The sequence below is a fragment of the Accipiter gentilis genome, chromosome 25 (assembly GCF_929443795.1).
Source record: "Accipiter gentilis chromosome 25, bAccGen1.1, whole genome shotgun sequence".
Lineage (NCBI taxonomy): Eukaryota > Metazoa > Chordata > Aves > Accipitriformes > Accipitridae > Astur > Astur gentilis.
The window spans coordinates 17,819,753-17,832,959 of NC_064904.1; the positions used below are offsets into that span (position 1 = coordinate 17,819,753).

General features: G+C 40.8%; 1 protein-coding gene across 6 annotated transcripts in view; it reads right to left on the bottom strand.

The window, feature by feature from the left end:
- ARID4A (AT-rich interaction domain 4A) overlaps positions 1 to 12,833 on the bottom strand; it is a 49,748-nt gene extending 36,915 nt beyond the window's left edge. For 4 of the 6 annotated variants that reach the window (XM_049828711.1, XM_049828710.1, XM_049828709.1 and 1 more), the window contains exons 1-5: positions 12,574 to 12,740; positions 11,549 to 11,620; positions 10,168 to 10,278; positions 7,605 to 7,670; positions 6,551 to 6,641 (exon numbers count right to left, since the gene is read on the bottom strand). In XM_049828711.1, coding sequence (XP_049684668.1) covers positions 6,551 to 6,641; positions 7,605 to 7,670; positions 10,168 to 10,278; positions 11,549 to 11,554 — 274 coding nt within the window. In that variant the 5' untranslated portion in view covers positions 11,555 to 11,620; positions 12,574 to 12,740. The other 2 variants (XM_049828707.1, XM_049828712.1) reach the window with 2 other exon arrangements.
- Between the last annotated feature and the right edge of the window lie 374 nt (positions 12,834 to 13,207).

Here is a 13,207-nt window from a genome sequence, read left to right on the forward strand (position 1 = left end):
AGTTACGATATTACTTGTACACAGAGCAATCAGTGTTACCAGAACAAGACAGTCCTGTAATACACAAGTGAATAGGGAAAACAACCTTCAAGGCTGCACTTGCTTGCTAACTTCAAATCCAACAAGTTATGTTAGTGTTGCTGCCCAAAGGAGGAAAGATTCTATACTGCACAGCAAGTAAACATTTTCTTCTCACTCCCCACCCTATTCAGAAACTTTTCTATCTGCAAGACAACAAAAGTACATATCAAGAAGTAAAAACTGCTCCAGTGTCACTACACACACTGAATTATTTTCACTAGCTGCCTGACAAAGTAGTAATTTGTGAACTATCAGAGATGCTATCTATGAATGTCTAAATGTATGTGTGCAAGTTTTGCAGATTTTTGTTTTTCTGCTGTGGAAAAAATAAAAAGTACCAAGAGTCATGCAATACTTGTTGAATGACCTTGTAGACAAGGACTGTACTAACTACCAATTATTGTGCTACTGGAGAGACTACAGAATTAATTAAAAAAAAACAACAAAAAAACCCAACAAAAAACCCCAAACATGTTAAATGAGCTTCAGTTCCTCTACAGAAATGTATATGAAATATCACTGAAAACACAGAAGTGTGATCTTTGAGTCTACTCATAGAAGACTATTACCTTACAAACAAAAACCTGCTGTCTGAAACTGCTTTTTCTGATGTTACAGTAATCTTACTACTGTTACACATAACGAGATTAGAGAAAAAAATTCTACCTGCTTGCTTTCCTTACAGTATTGTTTGTACACAATTTTTTTTTTTTAACATTCAGTCCACATTTTAACAAAGGTGGTTTTATAATCAAAGGCTCTATCCAGCTGATCTGTAATAAGGTTCAGTTAATATATTTTTTCACCATCGCATCTGCCCCTCTACCTGCACATTGCCTGAATACATGTAAGAACAAAATGCAGTGCTGTTCTTTTTTTCTAGATTCTCCGGAAAGCAACCAACACAGCAATTGCACAGCTTCTATGTGCCACAGGTGCACTTAAACAATGATATGTCCCATGGAAGGACTCCAGGCAAATACAGGGTTTCCTCAAAATCCACCCAAGCAACATTTTGAAGACGAAAACAAATTTATGGTAGGTCAGGGTGGTATAGAGCACCAGGGAAGTGGGGGCAACTGGACAGTTCCTCTGCCACACTTGTGGTTTTGGATTCTTGGATGACACATGCACAGCCTGAAGATGAAGTGATGCTTCTGGGATGTGGAACTCAACAGGATGCTGGGAAGAACTGGTCAAACCAGCCACACAAACATGACTAGTGCCTTGCACATACTACAAAATGCGTGCTGTTCCAGTTACAAAAAGACAAACCAACAGGCCTCTGGCATGGATGAAATCAACTAACTCTGGTGGCACCAATAGCTTTTATCACCCTTCACGCCGAAACAAGACATATTAGGAGCTTAAAGTTGTAGAGGAGCCAGAACCAAGCTTTTTTTTTCTGTTAGCATAGATATCTCCACAAAGCATCAGAAGAGGAAAACTTGTAAAAATAGGAAAATGTGACTATAAATGGCTCCTGTTAGCAACCCTGCTCCTGAAAGTCCTAGGATATCACTGTTGGTTTATTTTCTGATATATATTCTTGGAGTTATAAACTGGAATTTTCAAAATCCATGCAAAATGAAAGAGGACTAGAACCAAATACTTAACACCTTTCATTTCTGTCACCTGCCCTCCTAAACACAGTACCCCAGAGTGACGCAACTGGTAGCTGAGACTGTACTTCATTTCCAGAACAACTCAAGTGGACTACCCAAAACTTTACTTGCACGAGGACAAGCATTCAGGTATCTAACTACTCTCAGCACACACTCACTCAGCATTCCCTGCAAACTGCCACAATGACTACACAAGAGGAGGAGGTTACCACCACATAAGGCTAGAGAGCAGCACAAGCAGAGATATGGAGCTCACAGAGGTGTCTCGGAAGTGGTGTTTGGCCATGTTGATGTACAACACCATACTAGAGCCAAAAAGGAAAAAATCTGTTGGCTTTGCAGTTTGAAAAGAATGAGAAAAATTCTTTATTATTTAAGTTAAAATATTCTGCCATTTCATGATAACTTTTAAAAGGAGAAAAGACATGTCTTCTCTTAGGTAGAAGTACTAGACGACACCTGAAAGCCACAATTCTCAAAAAAATAAGGATTCAGGCTCCCTTTCAGTCTAAACAGCATATAAAGCCCTACTGTTGACAGCAAGGTCTGCTAGAAATGGCAAATGCCTCTCACTGTTTTTTCTCCTTATTTCCTACTCAGTTCAGAGGAAAAATTACTGAAAGTTAATACATGTTTTTCTCTTTCTCTCTCTAGAAAAACTTTACCATGATTTTATCTAGCAAAATACAAGACACAAGGCTCAATGTATTTGATCTGGTTTTTTTCTTTTGTTTCAAGTTATAGATATGGTTAAATGACATACACTTAACAAGATCTAAGCACATACAGATTACTGACCTGAGTTTTGTCAAAACAGAGATGACACTTTCGTTTTGATGGGGCAAAAAAAAAGGCCACTCCAACAACAACTCTTCAGATGCTTGCTCAATTGAGATACTATTTCTCACTAGTTCTGTACAGAGGCAATATAAAAGTGTTTCCTTAAAGAACATATACCTAAGGATTCCTGTTTTCTGAAATTCTGATAGTGGAATCTGCAAGATTCCAGAGAGAATGTGAAAGAAGGAAAATACAACTATGCACTTTGTAAGGTGTGGTCTGGATTGTGCCTTCTTTTTTTTTAGTCATTTCAGACATTTCAGTATTCACTTGAAGCATTTTACAAGTTAACAGAGAATCAGGTGGATGGTACACTAAGCCATAATTCAAATCTGGCTGAGCTGAAAGCAGACCTGATAGACCATTCTAATGCTATGCAATTATCACCTAGCAATATATTCAGCACTTCAAAAGCATCAATGCAGCATTTTAAGATTTCTAAATTAATAAGTTCATTTTAAATAATTGCATTTTAAAGATTAAAACATCCAACTGAACCATTTGTTATCCAAAGAACTTAGACTGCTATTGCTGTCATCCCACCTCAGATTCAATTGAGCAGGTGAGAGAGTTGACTTGTACAACGGCATTTTCCAGACATTGTTAAACTTTCACTCCAAACAGCTTTTGTTTCTTCACCTACTTATACTGAAAAGCTGAATTTCAAAGGTAATTTCAAAAGTATTTCCAAATCACAGCTGAAAATTTCAATACGACTAAATGGCTACAGTAACAACATTATTATGTAAAAATAGCTGAAAAAGTGATTCCATGGCAGCTGCAATAAAAATAATTTTGGGTACATGAACATCACTGATAGACAGGAGATACTGTTGAAATAGACTAACTGATCATCATTGTGGCACGTTCATTACATTTGCATACATTGGCAAAGTAGCCTACTACAGCAAACTCAGCATAGCATTTCTACTGGTTCACCTTCTTGAACAAAGTAAAGTTGTTTCCGCTGACTTTTCTTCTTTAGATACCTATCTGAAATAGAGAATGTGATTTGCAAAAGTGAGCATCATTACTTCTCAGAAGACCTGCATACAGCTTGTTTTGGTGGATTTTTTAAATATTTGTACTTAATATTTTCAAAATGTTTCAAAATGTTTGTCTGAATATACTGCTGGTTTTCCTATCTGTATCAGTCTACTTTTAGATCACTGAGAAAGAGATGCTACATAAGACAAAATAAATAGTACAGGAAAAGCACATACTATTGAAACACAAGCTTTCCCTTGTGCCTTCCATCTCAAGCCTGGCCACATTCAGGAAGACGTTCTAGAAACCTGAAGGCTGTTTAATCCACTTCCCTCTCAACTCTTTAGCTCTGACTGAATCAGTCAGCAAGACTGCCAAGTGGTATGGCCCACCATCTATTAAAAAGGAACCAATTGAACTCAGTTTGCTTCATAGCAACATAAACATTCACCTAATATCTATTCAAAACTTTCTACAAAGATACAGTGGAAGCAACAGGCAAAAGATAAGGCTTACTTTTCATACCTCAATGTTTCTGTACTCAACCTAGAACACTTCCTTAATTTTAAAAGTAAAATAACCATTTTTCTTATGACACAAACTTCATGATCTTTGGTCAATGTTACCTGTGCTTTGAACACCAATGAGCATGTCACCACATACAACTCACAAAAATGTTTGTAAGATCTAAATACAATTCCAATGTGTTACAATTGGAATACAATTGACATAGCCACAGGTATATATAATCTACATGCTATATTACCATACTGCATGTTAACTTACCATAAGATTACTTAAATCCCACAGGCACCCCCAGCTCCAAATTTTTACAACATCCTAGCAGTCTTAACACATTTGCATATGGAAAACACATGAGTTTATTTCCCCTATTCCACCTGTCCAAAAATATTTGGGGGGGGAAGAAAATGACAAAAATTGATCCACTGGCTCAAGTTTCTAAGGAATTGCACTTTAATAAATGTATACAGTAAAAATCATGGTCTGCATGATTTATTTCTTACATTATTGGGGAGAGTTCAACAGCTTTTTAAATCTAAACAACAATCCACTAGTGCAGGGCAGAGCATGTATTCACTGTTTGTGTTACCTGCTCACCAAGTAAAGATTTTTGGCAGAAGTGTACTGCTCAAAAGCAAAGGGGGGGGGAAGAGAAGAAAACACAGACAAAACTAACCCCCAAAACAGGGGATTTAAAGTTCACCTGTCAAATGTAAGAAAACAAGTATGTTTGGTTTATCAATTAATATTTCAAAGCCTTTTTAATCACTGAAGCAGGAATATGTAAGGTTGGTTTACTGGTGTAAATCTTCTGGTCCAAATTCAAACAGAATTAGCTAAAAATGCTACTTTAAAACTAAAATAACTAAGAATATTGAAATGAAAATGCTCATTTATAAACCATGTACTTATTAGTGCAAGACTGTGTTTCTTATCTCTTCTGTATCAGAATGGTGAACCTCTAAGTCAACATAAAGCAAAGTTGAAGGTCTCATTGTTGAATGTGTCTCATCGTTGAATGTGTCTCATCATAGTACTAAACTGAGCAGATTTTAAATCCTCTGCACTCCAAAATAATCCTGCCTTTCCTCCCTGACCTGACATACACTACAATTTTACAGCTAAATCTACAATTTTACAGCAATGTTATAATCATGAAGAAGAATGCAAAGAGCAGTGAGCTTTGTCAACTGGTAAATCAAGTAGCTTATATCCAAAGCACACAGTAATAATCATAAGTTAATAAATCCTTGCAAATTATCTACAGTGAGAGCCTTATCCTGATCCCACCAAAGATGACATAACCTCACCTACTGCAATGGAAAAGTTGGATTACTGAAAATATCTTCTTCATATCCTAAAAAGGGGGTTAATGAACCAAAATAATTGACACTTCATATGATAGAGGACTCCTCGAGAGAGTATGGAAGAATATGAAGTAAAGCTAAATACACTCAGTATACATGGCAGCTAGTAAGAAACAAACAGTTAAAATTTACAAGTACTAATCTCAAAAGCATTGCCAAAGAGTAGCATGTACAGGACAATTAAGAGGAGCATGTTCCCTCCATGCTACTATTAGTGAATGCAATGCTCCACTGCTCTAAGAAAGTTGTACAAAAAAGAACAGGTGCTTGCAAAGCTCTCTGATTCAAATACTGTGGGTTTTTTATTTGCTTATCTAGTATTACTTGTATGTTGCTGGGTTTTGTCATTCTACTGTTAAAGCTGTTTCAGAAAAACCTAGAGATCAGAATGGCCAATTCTAATTATTCAAAATACAGAAGTTTATCTTGGAATGAATTCTTGTTCAACATTGAAATTTCACTGACCCTGAAGAGCACATGAGTCTCCAACATGAGAAACAAAGTAGTTTTCTATTTCACTTTAGATATAATTATTATTTGAAAATTATTTTAAAGCAGTTATTCACATTATAAATGACTGTCCCCTCTTTTCTAAGCTGCGATGTTTTAGTCCTTTTCTTAATCAGAAATAGATCCTGTCTTCTACTGTTTCATACAAAACACGACCCTCAACTCTACAAAACAGACAAATGACTTCAGAATGCATAGTGATACTGCCACTTGTGTACAAGATTGCATATAGTGAAAGGCGGCTTGCATTTCAGTCATTCATTACATGCCACAGGTTTTCAGCTACAAGTGCGATTACAAAGTTTATGTCTTAAAATCTGCAAAAATTATTCTGAATTCCTGTGAGTGAAACTGACATCACTATACATATGTTGAGCCAAATAAAACTTGATCATTTAGCCCTGAAATTACCTGTGCAACAGCCTCCCTGAACATCAAATAATTATTGTCCTATTTTAAGTGGAAAAGGAAACAAGACCTGGAAGACTTAAAAAAGTCCCCTCCAAAATCTATTTCAGATCTTGTATTATAAGATATAATTACTTACATTATTACCTATAATTAGAAATATATTGTTTAAAGATTACAGATCATAAACGAAAGCATGTGGCTACTCACCTACAGTATACCAACTAGCATCTGTCAACTTGCTGATAACAGCTTCTTGAAAGGATCCATCAGGCATTTTGGTTTCAACCATTGCACCAACCTGCAAAAAGGAGTATCTCAAGGTTACATGTAATCCCAAACTCTCATAATGGACAAAAAACACACATAGGCATTAATTCTTCCAGCAAGGTAGATTTTATTTTTTTTGTAAAGACTCATTTTCACTAAAAGTTACTTTGTAAAATTTAGTTACTTAGCTGGTAAGAACAAAGGTCCTTAAGTATGAAGGCTGAACTGCAAGTAGACAGTAAAGCAGCAAGAAACTCAGAACATCCAATTTCAGCATGATTTCACAAGAAATAATCGAAGGCTAATTGGAAATAAATATTCAAATATTCAAAGTAATTATTGCTTTAATACTGATATGCATGCAATTACTACTATTTCTTATACTTTAAACATGGTTATACTGTCAGCTAGATCAGAATTTCAGTAGCAGCCTACAACATGCATTGGTGTTCCTGCAGTAGCTACAGAAAAAAGACAAATACAAAAAATATGATCTCAAGAGCTCTGTTTGCATTCAGTGTTTTACAATGCAGCTAGGTATTTTAGCAGACAACTGTTAGATATCATAATGATACAAATCATCACATATTTTTATATAAAGTACATAAACTATTTTAAAACACAGTTAGCATAATCATATTTACTATCGTCCAACGGGCTTGAGATTAGCTTCGTAATCAAGTTCTCAATTACTTGTAAGAAGTTTCAAAGTTTCATTACTTCCAAGAAGTTTTGTATCTTGTAAGAAGATACAAAAATCATCACGCCTGCAAAACTGCATATGAAGTATACTACATAGAGAGGCATAAACAGCCTCTAAAAGCTACAAAAGTTAAGACTAATCACTCGGAATCAATATTATCTAAAGCAATGAGCCTCCTTCTGTTGATTTAAACTCTGCAGAACAGGTACCCACTTAAACAGCATCAAAATTTAGAATTTTATAAATCAATTATGTGAGTACAGAAAAAAAAAAGGCATGCAATATACATACTCTTAGAGGTCCTTTCACTTGGTCATCTTGCACTAACTGAGTTGAGTTATCCCCCTTCAGGACCACCTGAAAGATATCCATGAATGTTTTTATATGTAACTTATTTTTAACAGCATACAAAAAGCACGTGAAACTCTATTTATAGTAATAATCATAATTTGAAAAATAATATGTTTATCAAATGGACTCAAACATTACTGAATGCAAAACACTTGGCATGGACAGTTTTACTGACAGGAAGCCCCAAGTATCAGACTTAATATTTAATCTGAAACATCATAATTAAAGAACAGGGCAAATCAAACATCAGCCATTCCAAGGCAAATACATTTTGATGTGAGTTTGGATATTGATGCAATCCAGGGCATACCTGAAATTGGGGCTTCCAGAGCAGAAGATTAAGCAGGTTTTTCTCTCTACTTCAACTGCAGCACTTTATTGACAACACACTGAATACTAAACTACAACCAAAATAAAAAGCTCTCTCTATTAAGTATGTATCAAAAAAAAATATCACCAAACTGACTGCAATACCACCATTTTTGCTACCTTGAGCAAGGGAAAGTTTTTACGGTAAAGATGAGAATCACTAAAAGTGTAATGAAAATAAGGATCAGTTACAGTGTAAGTAAACTATGCTTCTCCCTTTAAAATCCAACGTTTGAGAAGGCAACACTGATGAGACAGAGTGAATGTAAGCCTATGCAATTTGAATCCCTGAGTTTGAAGAGACTCAGTTTAGAAACATAAAAGATGAGTATTTAGATGTCAACGCTGTTAACTGTTTCACTGCCATTTGTTATAACAAAACCACCTATGGCGTTCTAATAAAAAAAATTCAAAATTCCTATTTCTTTTCAGGAATCAAGAGTTCCAGAAGCTTCCTTTCCACCTATAAAGATGTCTAGTTTTCTGGCTCCCCAATTATCCCCCAACCATAGCCTACACTGTAGCTGTATTTATAAATACAACACTAGTGGCATGCTAAAATAGCATTGGTATTAACACACATTCAGATCAATAAAGCACTTTGTGCAATTTTAATTTAAAATTTTTTACTATTATTTGCATTGGCAGGTTGTCCTGCTACTCACGAAAAGACTACTGGACTTTTTGGACTCTTTGCACTCTTGGCAGGTGTGCCAGGGTGTGCCTACATGCTCCTAATTACAATATCAGGCTTAGCTTGTTAAAACTTCAATTGTTATAATATAATTGAGATACAGTGACAGGAATTTCCACCAAGTAACAGCAGCCTCATACACTTCCAAATCTTATCATGGAGTAATAAAGCATATGATTCTAATGAGAAAAAAACCCACACACATCTATCAACAGTCTAAATACTCTATCAGATCAAAGGTGCAGATACAAAATCAAGGATGTCAGACCAGGGAAGGCAGCACACTGCTTCCTACAGAGCCTCTAATTAACACAGATTTCAAAGAACATCACAAATTTCTTTAAGTACTCATTAAGAACAGGGGAAAAGACTCCAGTATCTGAATTGTTTGGGGTTTTTTTTTCCTATTCATGAAAAGCACTCTGATAAAGTGATACGATCTATGCACGTAACTGAAGAGGCTGATAGCTAGTTCTATTTATGTAAGCATTAAAGCACATGAAAACTTAGATGTGTAGTTATAAAAACCAGCTTTCATCTCTATTTGTTAGGGCGTTTTGGGTCACTAATGCCTTATTTACACATCCTGGAGAGTAGACAAGAAAGTGGGAAGATTTTGATAGAACAAAGCAGAAGAACAATTTTTATCTTTACTTTGAATTCTTAACTTTTACTTAACTACATTTTATTCTTGTTTTCCCATAGTAGCATTTACAACAGTACTGCAACACCAAAATAATGAGTTTATTTTTCGGTTGGTTTGGAGTACGACCTGTAAATGTGAATGAATATTATGTGCCAGTACTACACATGTAGAGAAACTCAGCTACAGCCAGAGCACACTGTTTTAGAAGTGGCAGCAGCAGCAAGATGCTCAAAACCTAACAAATGTTATCCTGGGCATTTCTAAAACCTGGTCTAAGAAACTAAATATTGCCATCTTTTTTGGCATTATGTTGATTTATTTTGGCATTGCCTCTTAAGTTCCAAGCTATAAAACTGAGGATGTCAGCTGGAATGAAATGGAACTTTTGCTTCTGAAGAGGTTGCTCTTATTCCTTATTACTCATGTAAAGCCATAATCCTCTATTTGTGACATGAAAACTGATTGCTGTGAAACTGATGCGTTCACAAACAGAAGACAACCATGATCAGGGAAGAAGTAGAAAGAATAGGTAATTTGAAAGCTCATTCTTGTTCCAGCATCCTCCTAAAGAAAAAAAATAAAACCCCACCACTACCACCCCAAAAATAACAAAAAAACCCAAACAAAACCCACCCCAAACCCAACACCAAAATACGAAAAACAACATTCAAGTGTTCTTTAAAATTCATGCAGTGAGGTGATGAGTATTTCCTTATCTTCAGGACTAGGATCTTCTCTGACAGTCCTTTCAGCACAATGCTTTAATAAAATCAGCAACAACTACAGTATACTACCTTGACTTTCACAAGCCTTTTCACTGTCTTAATCTTTGCCTCACAGAAGGCACCACGGTACTTGGCACTGACATCAGTTCCCACTGTCAGGTAGGCAGGCTCATCTGCTGCCTATTAAGAAACAAAAAACATGAACAAAGTTTAGTTGTTCTTATTTATTTTTACAACTACATCGTTATACATCAAATTTTACATCTAGACTTTTAGTCTTATTGACTTTTAAGTGATAAACAACATCTGTACTCAGAATTGCAATCACACAGTTCTTTAAAAGAAAAAAAAACCCAAACCAACAAACAAGTTACAGGAAGTTTTGTTTTACCAGTAATGCTGACACCCACCCCCCCCACCCCCCCCATTCTGTCAGCCTAATTACTGTCCCAGAAATATCTTTGAGGATATTGAACTGATATTTGGAACATCTCCTTATAAAAAGGGTAATACGTATAGGAGTGACTACTAATTCAAGTCATTCCTATACAGCATACAAAAGGAAAATATTTTAACTGAAAAAAGGCAGTATAAAAGGTAGCTGTACTTTTTTTCAGCTATAAGAAATCCAATGACACAGATTATTTAAAACATTTGAGATTGCTATCATCATGATACTTACAATTAAGTCTGTAACATTCTATATATAGTTTTCTTCCTGCTGACTAAAAGGAGACCTCTAGAGAAATTTGTTGCAATCTTTCAAACAGCTGTTAACTAGTATTTTTCTTTCTTGAAATGCCTTTATCAAAGCTTAACTGCTTATGCATTTTAAGAGAGAGAAATATTTCTCATCATGCTTTCCTTAATCTGGACTTTATTACTCAACATTTCACTTTATTGTGATTGTAGCAACTGATAAATGAGGACAAAATTACCACGTTGAAAATGTCCATCAAGACAGGAAATCAGCACAGAACATAAAATAACTGGTTTTTGTGTTGTTGGGGTTTTTTTGAAATTGTTATTATTTCTTCAACTCCGAAGGCAAAAAAAAGTTCTTCTCTCTTTTGTAAATTATACTGCAATTGTTAAGCCTTTGTACTGAAAAAACCGGCAACAGCTAAGGCGGGACAAAAGCTGTGGTTTTGCAAACTTGCAATAGCAGCTGCTGATACAGGAAGCATTTAAAGACAGTAGCCCAAAGGACAACAACTCAAAGACGTCGTGAATTTTCAAGACTGCTACTGCAAGACGATAAGAGCTTTGCTCACCCACACCTCAGCTGGAGAGCAGAAACAGGATTTACAGCATGCACCGAAACCCCGGCCAGCGCGATCCTACTGTTGCTCAGCCGAGACGTGCGATTAAAAATGAAATCGCCAGAGCAGCTAACGAGGCGGGGTGGGGGGGGAAAGGGAGCCGGCTGCCCGCTCCGGACTCAGCCTACCTTCATCTTTAAAGGTTATTTGAGGGATTCCAGCTCAAAGACTTCTCCTCCCCGCCAGCACACGGGAAAACACTGCAAAACAAGAGAAGGGGGGGCGGGGGGGGGTCGGTTGAAGGCTCAATCCCTGCGAGCGTGGGTCTCCCCGTGAGGGGGCGGCCGGGCTGCGAGGGGAGCCCGGCGCGGGCGGGCGGGCAGGCAGGAGCCGCCGCCCGTCCCAGCCCCGCCGGGCCGCGAAGGGAGCGGGGCCGAGGCCGCCGCCCGCCGCTTCCCGCCCGGCGGCCCCTCGGTGTGTCACGTCGCCATTGCTCCCGCTTCCCCGCCTCAGGCCGGAGGGGCCGGGGAGAGCGTTGAAGCCGGGAGGGAAAACCCGTCGCCGCCACACACGGACGGCTCGCTCGCCGGAGGACGGGGGGGCCGGCGGGGCCCGCCACCGCCTTCCCCGCCCCTCCCCGGCCCTCGCAACTTTCTGCGGCCCGCGGAGGGACGCGCCGCCGAGCCCCTCCTCCCCGCCCCCCTCACACCGCCGGCCGGGCGGACTTCTCGCCGTCGTCGTCCCCGTCCCCCCCCCCCCCTCCACCTCCGGACACCCGCCGCGGCCGGGACGCCGCAGCCCCCCGCCCCCTCCCGGTCCGGGGCACAGAGGGGGAGAGTGTGTGTGTGTGTGGGGGGGGGGGGGGGGTTGCAGCGGGGGCGGGCCGGCTCCGCGCGGCTGAGGGGAGCGGGGATGGAGGGCGGGCGCGGGCGGGCCAAGCGCAGGGGGCAGCCCCGGGGACGGCGACGGCAACGGCCGGGGCGCTCGGAGATGGGGGGGGGGGGGGGGGGGGCATAGGGAGGAGTTCGGTGGGGGAGTCCCCGTCCCCGCCGTGAGGGGAGCGGCGGGCGGCCTCGCTCCCCTCACGGGGTGGAAGGGAGGGGGGGGCAGGAGAAAGCTCCCGCCGCCGCTCCGCGCCCCCTCCCCCGGGACGAGCAGTCGGGAGTTCCGGCTGCCGAGGCGCCCGCCGCCCCTACCCGCTGACCCTCCTTACCTGCAAACTCGGAACCAAGTGGGCAGACCCCGCGCTGCCCTGCCCGGCCCGGCCCGGCCCGGCCGCCCTCCCCAGCGCCGCGGCCCCCCTATCCGAGACGACGACAGCCCCGCGAGCAGCGGCGGCGGCTGAAGCGCGGCCCCGCTCCACCCCCCTCCAGCCCGGACTCGCACCGAATCACCAGCGACCAGCCCAATAACAAGCTGTTGAGCAGAATCTGTCCTGCTTGAACTCCCATTGGCCCCCTCCTGACGCCCCGGGGGCTCTGCCCCGCCCGGATTGGGCGCCGCGGACAGCACCCCCATTGGTCACAGGGAAGCCTGCAGAGGGCATTGGCCAGGCGTCGACGCAGGTAACGCCAAGGTGACTTTTGATTGGCGCCTCTTCGGAGAGCCAGCCGATTGGCGGAGGTTGAAGTGAAGTCAGCGTCCTCCCGCGGCTGATTGGAGGAAGCGGGATCCGGATGTAGCTCTGGGCGCGGTGACTGGCCACTGCCGGGAGACAGGAAGAGCAACGGAGCCGTGTGATTGGTGAAGGCCGTCTCTTGGAGATGCGGTGGGGCGGGGACGAGAGAGAGAGGGAGGGAAGGGGGGGGGGGGGGCGGAGACGGCGTCCTGCGGCGGCGGCGGCACGG